The sequence below is a fragment of the Amblyraja radiata genome, chromosome 1, assembly GCF_010909765.2.
Source record: "Amblyraja radiata isolate CabotCenter1 chromosome 1, sAmbRad1.1.pri, whole genome shotgun sequence".
In the NCBI taxonomy this organism is placed as follows: Eukaryota; Metazoa; Chordata; class Chondrichthyes; order Rajiformes; family Rajidae; genus Amblyraja; species Amblyraja radiata.
This window is the reverse complement of record NC_045956.1, coordinates 162,493,005-162,506,228: the sequence shown is the minus strand read 5'-3', so window position 1 is coordinate 162,506,228 and position 13,224 is coordinate 162,493,005. Positions and strand designations below refer to the sequence as shown.

At 40.0% G+C, this 13,224-nt stretch overlaps 1 protein-coding gene across 2 annotated transcripts in view; it reads right to left on the bottom strand.

Moving 5' to 3' along the window:
* Window positions 1-880: 880 nt before the first annotated feature.
* letm1 (leucine zipper and EF-hand containing transmembrane protein 1) overlaps window positions 881-13,224 on the bottom strand; it is a 66,713-nt gene continuing 54,369 nt past the window's right edge. Inside the window, exons 12-14 of one of the 2 annotated variants that reach the window (XM_033034496.1) lie at window positions 9,208-9,401; window positions 8,246-8,384; window positions 881-3,691 (exon numbers count right to left, since the gene is read on the bottom strand). In XM_033034496.1, coding sequence (XP_032890387.1) covers window positions 3,539-3,691; window positions 8,246-8,384; window positions 9,208-9,401 — 486 coding nt within the window. In that variant the 3' untranslated portion in view covers window positions 881-3,538. The remainder of the gene's footprint in view (window positions 3,692-8,245; window positions 8,385-9,207; window positions 9,402-13,224) is intronic. The other variant, XM_033034504.1, reaches the window with a different exon arrangement.

Below are 13,224 nucleotides of genomic sequence, written 5' to 3'. Positions count from 1 at the left end.
ACATCGGGAGCAATCTTCCTGCATCTAGCCTGTCCAACCCCTTAAGAATTTTGTAAGTTTCTATAAGATCCCCTCTCAATCTCCTAAATTCTAGAGAGTATAAACCAAGTCTATCCAGTCTTTCTTCATAAGACAGTCCTGACATCCCAGGAATCAGTCTGGTGAACCTTCTCTGCACTCCCTCTATGGCAATAACGTCCTTCCTCAGATTTGGAGACCAAAACTGTACGCAATACTCCAGGTGTGGTCTCACCAAGACCCTGTACAACTGCAGTAGAACCTCCCTGCTCCTATACTCAAATCCTTTTGCTATGAAAGCTAACATACCATTCGCTTTCTTCACTGCCTGCTGCACCTGCATGCCCACTTTCAATGACTGGTGTACCATGACACCCAGGTCTCGCTGCATCTCCCCTTTTCCTAGTCTGCCACCATTTAGATAATAGTCTGCTTTCCTGTTTTTGCCACCAAAATGGATAACCTCACATTTATCCACATTATACTGCATCTGCCAAACATTTGCCCACTCACCCAGCCTATCCAAGTCACCTTGCAGTCTCCTAGCATCCTCCTCACAGCTAACACTGCCCCCAAGTGTTCTATTCTGTAATCTCCTATTTTCTCATTATCAGTTTCTGATGTGATCAAGATATTTAGTTTAGTTTAGAGATACAGCAGGAAAGCATGCCCTTTGGCCCATCGAGACCATACCACCCATCAATGACCCATTCACACTAGCTACATGAGGCGCAATGGCAATTATACAGCATTTGCTCTGAGGATAGCTTGTTGGTCAGTTCATGACTCCTTGACGTTGGGGAAGATTGGATTTCACAGAAATGGAGAAATCAATGGGAAAAGAAAATTACAATACAATAAGGAAATTTAATTCTTTGTGTTTTAATCATATTGGGTTTCCAATTATTGAACAATTTTAATTCTTTGAAGTTAACGTTTTTCGTAGACCAGCCCATTGTTTCAATAGTTTAAAAAATGTGTCCACGAGATTTTTCAAAGTTTAATGCACTATCTTCTGTATATATAAACATTAAAGCAGGAAAAATCTAATAAAGCAATACCATGGTTTGTATTTAACAGAAGCAACAAATATGTTGAAGTTACAACAAACTGAATTTTCCATCATCACAAATGCAATTGTTCACTCTCAAATTGTGCACAAATTTCCACCAGGTATTAACCACGCTGTTAAATTAACAAGTTCCCTTTTAATTTGTTAAATGCTTTACTTGTAGATACATTTATTTTGTGATCACATAACCATTTCCACAGAAACATTCTTAATTAAATGCTCAGTTTAACTTTTCGGACCTCCTTGTACACCCACCCCCATCCCGCATTTAATTCCAGACTGGGCATAATTCAACCCGATTCCTAAGCACTGAACAGTACATTACTTCAATAGTATGAAATGATCCATTCTCCACATCAACTATCTCTCTTTGATATCTCAATTAGAATTAACAAATCATTTGTAACGTTATATTGTGGCCTGAAATACAAAAATTGTGCCTTCAGGATCCTTATCTTTAACCAAAGGGCTTACTTGAACAGGTTAGGGACAAAAGGGAATGCATGTAATCCATGTAATCAGCTGATATGCCAAATGATCACGTATTATACTTTGCCATAGCTGGAATGAGAGCAGCAGGGAGCAGTGAACAGGTTTGGGGATGAAAACAAAAAATTCAGGACAAATATTTTTGCTGATCAGGTGTTATAACAGAACAAGCAAGATAATGGAGGATGCATCAACCAAAGGGCTAACTAATCACATCATAGCTTAATCACACTTAGTACACAATTAAATAGCTTTCTCTTACCAAATTTGTGATCCCACTCCCAAACCAATTCAGTGATCCATTTCAGGCACTTTGCTTGCCTTTGAAACTAGTCATAATGCACTTAATATTAAGGTATATGGATCTCATTTTCAATGCACAAAATCATTTGAACTATAACTTATTTATTAAATAAATAATTCCATGCAGATGTTTCTGAAAAATATAAATAGTTATTGGAATAAACCATTTTAACTCAATAAGCTTCATTCGTTTTGAGCTCAGTAGAAAGCAATGGTGACATCTGAAAATGTGTACAAAAAGGGCCAAAAATTGCTTCAGATAAGTTTATCAATGAAGTTTGCGTGAAGTGTGATATTTAAATAATCTTCAGCCTAAAATATGCAAGCTTCATTGGTAAAAAGTACATTAGCACGTGAGGCATTTTGACAACGTAATCATTGAGACAACTGATTTAGTTAGAAAAAAATCCTGATTCTAAACAAAAATGTTGAAAATATCATAAATGACAAATGCAAATAATGCACAGGTAGATAAGTAACTATACAACCCATTTCCTACAGTCTTTAGTTTCATACATCTAGTTTTGGAAATAATTGAGGGTCAATATTTATATCTTGGGCGGTACCAAATGGACTGGAACCGTGAAATGCTTCCTCATATCCTACTCACATGGAGCTGCACTTTGAAAACATGCAGTTATGAAGAACTAAAGTTATTAATTGAACTCCATATTCCTATTACCACAAGAATTCAAAAATATTAAATTTGGCAATAAAATTGTAAATAACATCAAATTTCATTAGTCACACTATTTACCCGTTGGTATAGCCCAATTTTGATATATGCATCTCAATTAAAGCAATCACCACAATATTTGCAAGACAATTACAGGTACAATTTGACAATGGCTTGGATTTTTCCTCCACAAAGTTAACCACTTCAAAAACAAACTTGGGAATATCAGAGTATATATTTTTTTTTTAACCTTGATTGACAAATGTATGGTTTGTGCAATGCAAATGAAAGTTTGCACTATGTAGCAGCACACATAAGTAAATAGCTCAAAGGTAATATATTAAAAATGGGTAAGCTATAACTGAAAAGATGCAGCATGATGGGTACATTAGATGTGCCCAAGGATTGCAACAAGCCAGTGGAAATGTTCAATAATTTAGCCCATTCCAAAAATATAAAATATTCTTTAGTCTGATATAATTATCCAATTCCATTGCAGAATGCACAAAGCTTTGGAATTCATACAAAATTAGATTTAATGGACACGACCACAAGCCAAGGTCTAGAATTATGCATATTGCAAATATTTCAAGAGATATGACATTCGTTAAACACTATTTGCTGACCTGGATGCTCATTGTAAGTACTAAGACTGATCATCACCAAGGCTGTGATTTCGTGCTATTTAGTTCATCTTTATAAATATTTGAGTTCATCACATCATAACATTTTTTTTATTTGCACTTCAAAAAAGAAACATTTAACCATTGTTTCCAAGCATCTGGAATGGAGGGATTCAATTCTTAATGGAACATTATTTGATTTCTCCAGTAAAATACAGTACTCTAAAATTTCTCTGCAGTACATACATCCACTTGATTTCTCCAGTTATGCAAATATTTTGACAAAGTTAAAAAAAAAATCAAACAAATGAATTTGATGGGTTCTGATATCACGAGGACTTTATTTATTGAAGCCATTTAGTTCTGGCTTTCTGCCACCTGTTCCTTCTCAGATTTCTCTTTCACTTTCTGCTGTTCAACAACTTTCTCTTCTTTGCGCAGTAATTCCAAAATCTCTGCAACCTGGTTAGTTGAGATGTCCATGTCCTCTTTATCAATTAATTTCACTACCTGCAAAAGAGCGGACAAGACCAAAACTAAGCAATCAACAATTGTGTACAAACATACTATCTCTTACCATCAACACTTTAAAGTTTGTACTTTATTCATTTGCATTGTCCAGACAGAAGTATCAGTGAATGTGCAGTCAGATCGCATAGTTGTAGCCATTTTTAATTGTCTTGCTGCCAGCATTGAGTTAATGTAATAAAGACTTATGTTGTACCTTGAAGACTCTCAAGTTTTATACAGACAGAGAACAAGAACACAAAATGGTTCTTACATTATCTTTTGCAGAGGAGAAATGGGGCGATGACTGGGGGAGTGTGTAAAATGTGAAATACCTCTATTCCTTGAAATTTAATGCCAGGCTCCTTGCATTAAACATTTAAAGCATAGAACATAGAAAAATAAGTGCAGGAGTTGTCCATTTGGCCCTTTGAGCCAGCACCATGGCTGATCATCCAAAATCCTCCTTTTCCCCCCATATCCCTTAATTTCTTTATCCTTGAGAGATAGCCTCTGTATTTCTGTTCATTAAGTCTTCTGCAGACAGTGGTCATTGACAAATCAACACCTGAAGAGTGTTTCTGATCTGTCGGACAGGTGTCTGGGGATTTTGCTTTATTATAGAGAGAATTCTTCTGTCATCAGCTGTTGAGGTTTTCCTTGGCCTGCTGGTCCCTTTGCGATTGGTAAGCTCACCAGTGCTCTTTTGCCTTAATGATGTTCCAAACAGTTGATTTTGGTAAGCCTAAGGTTTGGCAGTTTTATTCTTGTTTCTCAGTCTCATAATGGCTTCTTTGACTTTCATTCGCACAACTTTGGTCCTCGTGTTGATAAACAGCTATAAAAGTTACCAAAGGTGATGGAAAGACTGGAGGAAAGACGAGGTGCTGAGAGATTTCTTATACTGGCATTAAGGAGGCAATTAAACACACCTGAGCCATTACAAGCACCTGTGAACCAATGTCCCAAACATTATGGTGCCCTGAAATGGGGGGGGGGGGGGGACACTATATATATAAACACTCTTCTCCAAAACATACATCCTTTTCGGTCTGAAGAAGGGTCCCGACGTGAAACGCTTCCATTCCTTTCCTCCAGAGATGCTGCCTGACGTGCTGAGTTACTCCAGCACATGGTGTTTTTACCTTATTATAAACCAGCATCTGCAATTCTATATTTCTACTTAAATTAAACATGTGTTGAGTAGAATTTCGTAACACACAGTTGTCCAGACAACTCTGGAAGCAACACTTTTCTTTGACATATTCTATGTTTCATCCATACTTGAAACAGCTGCATCAACACAGTGCTTTCAGAAGCCAGACAGATAACATGTTGAGGCTGTGCAGAGTACTTGTTAAAATCTATTGATGTTCAAAAGCACAGAGCAAATAAAACTCCAAAAATACAACTAATAAAAGCACCTGCTTATGAAAGGTTGAAAGCTTTGCTTGGCCTTCGATAGTCTGCTGCTGAGAAACTGAAGCATTCCTTTTCTGTAACTCCTTGCATGGTATGAAGCTGTATCCATTCACAGCAGCTGAGAAATGTAAGCTATCTGGCCATGTTCAATTCTTCTTCTGTCTGGGAAGGGGAGCTGGGAAGGGGAGGGGAAGGAGGGAGAAAGCAAGGACTACCTGAAATTGGAGAGGTCAATGTTCACACCGCTGGGGTGTAAACTGCCCAAGCGAAATATGAGGTGCTGCTCCTCCAATTTGCAGTGGGACTCACTCTGGCCATGGAGGAGGCCCAGGACAGAAAGCTTGGATTCGGAATGGGGGGGGGGGGGGGGGGAGTTTAAGTGCATGGCCACTGGGAGACCAGGTTGGTTAGTGCGAACCGAACAGAGGTGCTGGGCGAAGTGATCGGCAGGCCTACGTTTGGTCTCACCGATGTAGAGCAGCTGACACCTAGAGTAGCGGATCCAATTGATGAGATTGGAGGAAGTGCAGGTGAACCTCTGCCTCACCTGGAACAACTGCTTGGGTCCTTGGATGGAGTCAAGGGGGGAGGTAAAGTGCCAAGTGTAGCATTTCCTGCGGTTGCAAGGGAAAGTACCCGGGGTTTGGGTGGGAAGGGACGAATTGACTAGGGAGTTACGGAGGGAGCAGTCTCTGCGGAAAGCCGAAAGAGGAGGGAATGGGAAGATCTGGCCTGTGCTGGGATCCCGTTGGAGGCGGTGAAAATGTCGGAGGATTATCTGTTGTAACCAGTAACAGAACTGGAATCATTTCCTAGTCCAGGCAGTTTTTTTCTGAGGTAGTCCTGAGGATTATGAATCGATAAATAGATGTGAAGGACTGAACTGGTCTGTCTATTTTTGAAAGTGTGGGACCTGGAAGATATACTTTTTTGGCATTGGTATTGGTTTATAATTGTCACGTGCATCAAGATATATTGAAAAGCTTTGTTTGCGTGCTATCATGAAATCATGCTGTACCATTAAACTATACACAACAGGTGGAGAATAACACTAGAGTGCAGAATATTGCTGCATTAATAGCATTAAAGTTACAGACAAAAGTCCAAGCTCAGGCAATTTGGAAGATTGGGACTACATGCTGGTTTATGGGAGGAAGGAGCAGTAGTCTGCTATCAGCAGGGAAGAAACTATTCCTGAATCTGGTGGCATGTGTTTTCATGCTTTTGCTTCTATTGTCTAATGAGGTGAGAAGTGGGTAATACTGGGGTGAAAGGTCCTTGATCATGTTGGTGACTTTCTCAAGGCAGCATAAAGTGCGGATGGAGTAGCTGATGGGGAGGCTACTCTGTGATGAACTGGGCTACATCCACAACGCTTTGCAGCTTCTTGCAATCTTGGATAGATCTGTTGCCTAACCAAGCAGTGATGCATCACAATATGATGCTTTCTATAGTTGTTAATAAACACCACTGAGAATTGACAATCCACCGACAGAAGAATTGGACATGGCTAAATAACTTGCATTTCTCAGCTGCTGTGAATGGATACAGCCTCAATTGTGCAAGGAGTTACAGAAGGAGGAATGCTGAGCAGATGGTAAGAAACTTTGGAGACGAGCTGAAATTCCCCAAGTCTTTTGAGGAAGTAGAGGCGTTGGTCTGCTTTCTTGGCTGTAGCTTCAATGTAGTCGGCCCGGGATAAATTGTTGGTGATATTTATACCCAAGATCTTGAAGCGTTCTATCATCTCCACTACAGCACCATTGAAGCTGATTGAGTTAACTTTGCTTCCCGAGGTAAATTACAAGATCCTTGGTCTTGCTGACATCGAGGGAGGGGCTGTCTTCTTGGCACCACGTTACCAAGCTCTCTATCTCCTTCCTGTACTCAATTTCATCATTGTTTGAGATCAAGCTCACTAACGTGGTGTCATATGCCAACGGGCTGGAGAATTATCATGGAGGATGTTTTATTGCCTATCCTCACTTATCGTGGTCTATGGATCAGGAAATCAAGGATCCAGTGGAAGAGGAGGGTGCCCGACTCCTAGTTTCAAGAGTTTGGAGATGTTAATGGCAAAGCTACATCAATAAATAGCAGTCTGATATAGGTGTTCTTGTTATCAAGATGTTCCAGCAATGTGTATAGGATCAGGGAGATGGCATAAACCTGATGCAGTGGCAGGCAAATTGCAGTGGATAAAAGCTGCCTGGAAAGGTGGAATTAATGTGCACCATGACCAGTCTTTTGGACTACGTCACGCTGGTGGATGTCACAGCCACTGGATTGTTGCCATTAAGCCATTGCTTAATCTGTATTCAGGGTGAATGAGGTGACAGCGCTAAGCGCTTCTGCTTGTTCTGAGTATAATTTTATGTCATTGATCTTGCAACAGCTTATGAACAACGAGGAACAGACTTCATACTATTAAAAGAGCACAATAAATCTCTGCATATCGAAAGCAAACAACAACTGACATTTAGCTGCTAATAATGGCCTTGAACAAAAGGCTACATTGGAACATCACACTTAACTGCTTAGTAAATAACAAAGGAATAGTCCTCTTTCATGATAAGATGGCGACAGGAACTAGGTGTTTAGACAAAAAAAGCAGCAACTGAACAATGACATAAGCAAAATCTATGATATTATAATTTCCAAATTAAGGGGCAAGTGATCTCTGCAAGTCAATTGTGATCAAGATACTCCATTCTTATTTCAAAGCTATTTAAAACATCGATAGTCCTCAAATAACACATATACATATGTGTTGTCCTTCCAAGGATTTTTGATTTAATAGGATGACTTAAAGAACTGAAATGAGTTATTTACCCCTTTCTAAAGATGAATTGAAAAATACTAATACAAATAGATCTACATTTGATGAACAAAATCAGGGCAACTCGGATAATAAGGATTCACGACCACGAAAAAATGTTCCTCACAATTCTTGTGTTTGAGACTAATGTTGAAAATAAAATATACCCCCATTTAAAAAAAAACACAAATATTAGTATGTTAAACGTTTAGAATTCAGATTCAATTTCAATTTTAATTGTCATTGTCAGTGTACAGTACAGAGACAACGAAATGCATTTCGTTCCCAAATATGAAAGAGTCTGATTTTGAACTTACTTTAATTACATCATTGATATCAATCCTTCCATCTTTATTTTCATCAAGTGTTTCAGCAATCTTCTGCAACTTGTGCTGTGGTATATTCTGGATCTGCTTCATTGCACTGATCAATTCATTGATGGTGATGAGATTGTCCCTATAGGTGAAATACAACAGTATATAGGAAGCTATTAAAATGAAACTCAACTTGCCACGAGGGCAAGGCAAGGGAACATGCATTAGAATCTTAAATGTTGGACTTCCAAATCATTTTCCATTACAAGATTGCAGATGCTCAGTAAGCTACCAGCCCTGAAGAACAGTATTTTTATATATTTTATCATTTTAACACTGTTGTTTTACCTTGGTGGATAGAAGGGTCATGGAAAAATAATTAACACACATAATTCCTTCTCTATTTTTAAACAAGCTTATTTATCTCTCCCTTACACGCCCTACACAATTTACAAACCCACTCGTTTTTGGGATGTGGGAGAAAAACCAGAGCACCCAGAGGAAACCCACACAGCACAGGGGGAATGTGCAGACTCCACGCAGACATCACCCACAGTCAGGATCGAACCCAGGTCCCTGGCATTCTGAAGCAGCAGCTCTACCAGTTGCACCACTGTGCCTCCCTTGAAGACACTTCAGAAAACAAATCACCTCACAGCATCTATTTCCATAGCGTATTCCAAAAACCATGACCCCAAATGAATGTGAAGTTGCGTCTTCCCTGCAATCTGCTTCCAACTTAGCCGATTCTCCAAACATATCATGGAGAGAATATTAAAACTGCATTAGTTTGCAGTCTGCATGGATGCCAGCATAATTTAATTTGTTTAACAGAATAATTGGAGTTTTACATTTGTTATATATTTTTTAAATAGATACACATTTTTTTGGGAATTTAAACTTGATATTAAGATCATTTTAAATAGCATGAAGTAAAATATTTATCCAGTGTAATATCCACATACCCATCAGGTGGCATTATGCCATTGCCCAATTGACCATCCAGCATCTCTTTGCCGTCTTCCAGCTCACCAATCAGTGTGTCAATTCGACCAATCATCCTGTTTACTCTCTTGGTTAATCGTTTGCTTGCTTTGGACTCCTCCACATCCGTTTCCTTGCCAGTCTTAGATAATTCCTTCATGATCTCCTCCAAACCCTTCAAGGGAACACAAGGAACACATGCAATACGATCTCAATGCCTGGGATAAAACAAATTAAAAAAACGGCACAAACAGATCCAAAATATGAAAATAGAGAGAACAATATCTGAGGACACTGAGGGAAACTAGAGAGGAAATTGCGGGAGCCCTGGCTGAAATTTACGAGTCATCCTTAAATACAGGAGCGGTGCTGGAAGACTGGAGGGTGGCAAATGTTGTGCCTCTTTTCAAGAAGGGCTGCAGGAAAAATGCTGGGACCTATAGGCCGGTGAGCTTAACATCTGTAGTTGGTAAGTTACTGGAGATAGGATATACAGGCATTTGGATGGGCAAGGGCTGATTAAAGATAGTCAGCATGGTTTTGTACGTGGGAGGTCATGTCCCACAAATCTGACTGATTTTTTTGAAGACGTAACCAAAAAGGTTGATGAGCGCAGAGCTGCAGATGTTGTATACATGGATTCAGTAAGGCATTCGACAAGGTGCCGCATGGCAGGCTGCTCTGGAAGGTTAGATCGCATGGGATCCAAGGAGAGATAGCTGAATGGATAGCAAATTGGCTCCATGGAAGGAAGCAGAGGGTGATGGCGGACTGGAGGCCTGTGACCAGTGGTGTGCCTCAGGGTTTGGTGCTGGGCCCCTTACTGTTTGTCATCCACATCAATGATTTGGATGAGAACATACAGGGCAAGATTAGCAGATTTGCTGATGATACAAAAGTTAGTGAAGATGGTTGTGAACGATTGCAACAGGATCTGGATCGATTGGCCAGGTGGGCGATGAAATCTAGTTCCGAAAAGTATGAGGTGGTGCATTTGGGGACGTCGAACAAGGGCAGGACCTGCACAGTAAATGGTAGGCCTCTGGGTAGTGTTGTAGAGCAGTGGGGTCTAGGAGTACAGGTGCATGGTTCCTTGAAGGTCGAGTCACAGGTAGATATGGTGGTCAAAAAGGCATTTGGTACTTTGGCCTTCATTTGTCAGAGTATTGAGTATAGAAGTTGGGAGGTCATGTTGCAGTTGTATAAGAAGTTGGCGAGACCGCATTTAGAATATTGTGTTCAGTTATGTTATAACTGAACCATGCACCATGTTATAGGAAAGGTATTGTCAAGCTTGAAAGGGTTTAGAAACGATTTACGAGGATGTTGCCAGGACTAGAGGGTGTGAGCTTTAGGGAGAGGTTGAGTAAGCTGGGTCTCTATTCCATGGAGCACAGGAGGATGAGAGGAGATCTTATAGAGGTGTACAAAATCATGAGAGGAATAGATCAGGCAGATGCACAGTCTCTTGCCCAGAGATGGGGAATCGAGGACCAGAGGACATAGGTTCAAGATGAAGGGGAAAAGATTTAATAGAAATCAGTGGGATAACTTTTTCACATAAAAGGGTGATGGGTATATGGAACAAGCTGCCAGAGGAGGTAATTGAGGGACTATCCCATTGTTTAAGAAACAGTTAGACAGGTACATGGATAGGACAGGTTTGGAGGGATATTGACCAAGCGCAGGCTAGCAGGGACATTGTTGGCTGGTGTGTGCGAGTTGGACCGAAGGGCCTGTTTCCACACAATATCACTCTGTGACTCTCTAATTGTGAACCTGGCTCGAGGGTATTTAAAAAAAAAAAAATAGTATACTAAAAGTGCATGCAGATCTAGCAGAGCGGGTGCAAGAGAATGCTATAGATTCTGAAACAGTGAGGTTAGTTCTGGATGCAGAGATATTGGTGGAGTTGTTTCTCACACAATCAGGGCCAATAACACCACAGAGTGTTTAAGAAGGAACTGCAGATGCTGGAAAATCGAAGGTACACAAAAAAGCTGGAGAAACTCAGCGGGTGCAACAGCATCTATGGAGCGAAGGAAATTGGCAACTTTTCGGGTCGAAACCCTTCTTCAGACCACAGAGTGATTTGCTAGTGATATTATGGAAGGTTTAGACCAGCTTGAAGGGCAACAACATAGATTCAGAAGGAAGAGAAGCAAGGTGAAGCTGAAATTAGGCTGAAATTAGTGTTTGAATTGAGTCTAATAAATCAAGCAGATGAACTGAGGTGAGGTACACATTTGTAAATAATAACATAACTATTATTGGAATATGGGGATACGAATAGCAGTTCATTGGGTTAAAGTGCTTTTCTGACCGAATAGAAGGGTTAAACAAAAATAAAATAGGCTACGTACAATCTTGATTAAAAGGGCCAAAACCAAATTATCAAATGACCGAAGCACAAGAGGGAAGGGGGTGGAGAAGAAAGAGGACGACATATGTATGAAAAGCTAGATAGAAGGAGGAAGCGTGAATTATCTTGATGGTAGCACAGATAAAAATCAAATCGGGAATTAGAAGGAGACCAGAATGTTTACAGTGCATTTGGGGAAACTTTCTTTGAAACCAGAGAAGGCACTTCCTGGCCTAGTTTTAGTACGTAGCTGATCAGTTGAAAAGGCATTTTAGTGGTAGTGATTGCAATCAGCTGAATTTTATGTCATAATGAGAAAGGACAGATTGACAGAGAGGGAAGTTCTGGTTTGAAAAGAGACCATTATATTTGGCTGTGATGAGATTCAACATAAAGTGGCCAAGGAAATGCCACTTGTAAGTAAATCAGAGCAGTGGGAGGTATACAAGGGAAAGAGCAAGTGCAACAATGCTCCCACAAGGAAAAAGAATGGATCTTCTAAATCAAAAGTTCTGTGTTTTTCAAAACGCATATGGTAATACAAAGCAAAACAGAGGAAAAAAAAGGTTCAGAAAAGAGCAGTAATGGGCCGTAAAGCCTCTTGAAACTGCTGCAATATTCAAGGCTGACCACCCAATGCCTCCAGTCCACTTTGCTACTTAATCTCCATATCCACTAATCCTTTTAGTGTCCAAAAATCTTTTGTTCAGAGCCTTGAATATACTTCAACTGAGAATGTACTGCTTTCAGAGGGTCAAATTTCTAAAGTTTACCGCCCCATGCTTAAAGAAATTTTGCACATCAGGTAGCAGATCAATATTATAGAAAGACCATTGCAGAGAAAGTAAAGATTGAATGATAAATGGCAAGTAGGAAGGCAAAGAAAGGGCTTGTAAAAATATATTGAGCCAAAGATATTTTTAAAAAAATGTACAAAGAACAGTAATTCATAATAGAAAGTGCAAGTTCTTTCAGAACAATGCCCAAAAAAGTGCTGATCTCAGTAGGTCAAGCATCTCTGAAATGAGAGGCAGAGTTAACATTTCAGGTCAATGACTTTATTATGAGTCTTTGAAAGGAGTTTTTGGGAATAAATAAAGTAGGGATGCAGGATCGCGTGATGTGCCGTGGCTGCATGATGCGGGACCTGGTGGACCCCATTGCGGTTCCTTGCGACCACGTCTGCAGCAAGGAACGGGCTCAAAATTGATGACTGGGAATCTGAGCTTCCAACACAGTGGCACGGAGAATTACCTGGATGCTGTGTACCTGGGGGCCAGTCAGCTCCGTTTAGGACCTTTATATTCTGGTATGTAACATATTGGACAAATGTGGAGGCATGAATAAGATGTTTGAGACAAAATAAAATATTGGCCACATGGAAAAAAGCATGAAAGATAACATATTCAGAACGATATCCATGACTGGAGAAGCACAAGGCATTTGGGATGGGCGAACAAGGCATATAACACAGGAGGTTATATTCAAACAATGTAAAATAATAGTTATACCAGAGCAAGTGCCCTGTGATGACAATCACAAGAAAGAAAAGATACAATGCTGGCCGAGATGAAGGGGGAAGTCGTACAAGAATGTTGCCAGCATTGCCGAATTTTAAGCTATAAGGAAAGCATTT